Below are 1869 nucleotides of genomic sequence, written 5' to 3' on the forward strand. Positions count from 1 at the left end.
CCCTTGTAGTGTGCACAGTGCACATGGTAACAGATTTTTTGCAGACATTTGCTGACAAAGGCAAATGATAACATTTACATCATGCAGACCCACATGGCCGCTCATAGTCATGTAGATGCGGTAACCATGAATTTGCATTCATGAGGTTGACGCTTCTATTCGAAAGGATTTTGAACATAGGACTTATTAGTTTTGCTGACCATGAGGAAAATATTTCTTGCAATAATGCATAATTTTTGTGAGAATAAGAAAAAATACTCTTTTATTCTGTTTGTCCCTTCCAGGGCTCTGTGAAAACCATGAGGATTCTGGGTAATACATGTCAACTGAGAACAGGGTTTAGGTTGCAGGGGCCCAACTCTGGGCTCAGGACCTCCCAAGGGGGCCCCTGATCTGCAGACAAAGTCGCAAGAGAGTTCTAAAACTTTATACAAAGAATGAAGTGGTATGTTTGACTTACTGGTTTTTGTGTTGGGTGCGCCGTCTGGCCTCGGGGGCATGGCTCTGGAGGAAGACCTGCAGCTTGGGAGGGTCACAGTTGGTGGGGATAATGAAATGCCCCATCTCATGAAGACTGGGGTTAGAGCGGTCACTGTGATTCATACAAACAACAAGTTATGTCTTATAGAAAGTGCACAGCGGTGAGTCATGTGTTTGGGGCCTTCAGATGTTGATGTGACAGCTTACTTCTCCAACAACATGGTGAGCCCTTGCAGACTCCTGGGGTGCAGGCGAAGGCGTCGGGACATCAGGCTCTTATGAAAGGTGCTGAGGGTGCTGTAGTGCTCGGCGATGGGCTGAACTGGTCCCAGCCTCTCCATGTGGACCACTTGAGTGCCACCCAGGAGGAGGCTGATCCTCTCCTTCAACCAGTCTGTCTGCTGCTGCAGGCTGCGATAGCTGGGCAGCTGCTGAAACAGCTGGAGATACAGGGAGGGGTCAGAAAACAAAGAGAAACACACAGGGAACATGTGACAGCTGGAGCTCTGCAGCAGCATTACTCTGGTCCATTGATGATGAACATCCATGGTTCCCAGCATTACGTGTCCAGAGGCATTCATCCCTGACTGGTCAGCAAACACAACAGTGTGTCCTGCAGAGAAAGTGGAGGAGCAGTTCAAAGGGGTTAACCGGTTTTAGACATGTACTGAAGTCTGTTTTGCTGGTCTTAGGCAATATAGCTAAGTAAGAGAAAACAGTTGTAGAAAGTGTACCATGGTTCAGATGGAAGCTGCGCAAAATCTGGGACAATTAGTCAAATGACATCACCTGAGTAGATTTTTCGTTGGAGAACACAAGTTTAAATCAAAAAGCCTGCCTAAAGATATGATGACATTAATCCAGTCAAACAAAGTGACCAACACTCAGCACTGAAAAGAGGTGTGATGTCACAAGTCCTCCATGGCTATTAAATAAATATTAAACAAAGCAATCACAAATTGTAAGCAGCTTAGGGAAGCGACACTGCAGTTTGGTTGTGTGAAATTGTAGAAAACAAGTTGATGATATCAATGTTTCTGTTGGTCAAGTGTGTGAATTTACAAAGCTGAACAAGGGCGAACTCTGACCTTCGAGTCGGTTGGACCCAACAGGTACACTTCTCACTTATTTCATGTCTTCTCAGGTGGCCCACAAATTGACGTGGTCTGCTGTAATTAAGGATGTATCAGTTCCCCTTATTTGTGTTGGGAGGAGTGAGGAGGCTTCCCACAGGAAGCTTGATGAACATGGGGCCTTTGTGGAATTTGAAATATATTAATGATGAGACGTATGTACGTACGTACGGACAACCCAAAACATAATGCCTCCAGCCATAGCTGTTGTGGCATCATAAATCTTCCATAGCTTTATTGCAAGTCACCAAGAAAG

General features: G+C 45.4%; 1 protein-coding gene across 1 annotated transcript; it reads right to left on the reverse strand.

Annotated features, from left to right (window-relative positions):
* Nucleotides 1–460: 460 nt before the first annotated feature.
* Nucleotides 461–1863, reverse strand: LOC120787195 (T-cell activation inhibitor, mitochondrial-like; the record flags this gene model as incomplete). Its single annotated transcript, XM_040122890.1, has 3 exons — nt 1002–1863; nt 688–920; nt 461–592 (listed from the first exon to the last, which is right to left on the reverse strand). Coding segments are annotated over exons 1-3 (425 nt in total), but the record flags the coding sequence as incomplete, so codon positions are not given.
* Nucleotides 1864–1869: the final 6 nt, after the last annotated feature.

The sequence above is a fragment of the Xiphias gladius genome, unplaced genomic scaffold, assembly GCF_016859285.1.
Source record: "Xiphias gladius isolate SHS-SW01 ecotype Sanya breed wild unplaced genomic scaffold, ASM1685928v1 HiC_scaffold_1254, whole genome shotgun sequence".
Taxonomy (NCBI): Eukaryota; Metazoa; Chordata; class Actinopteri; order Istiophoriformes; family Xiphiidae; genus Xiphias; species Xiphias gladius.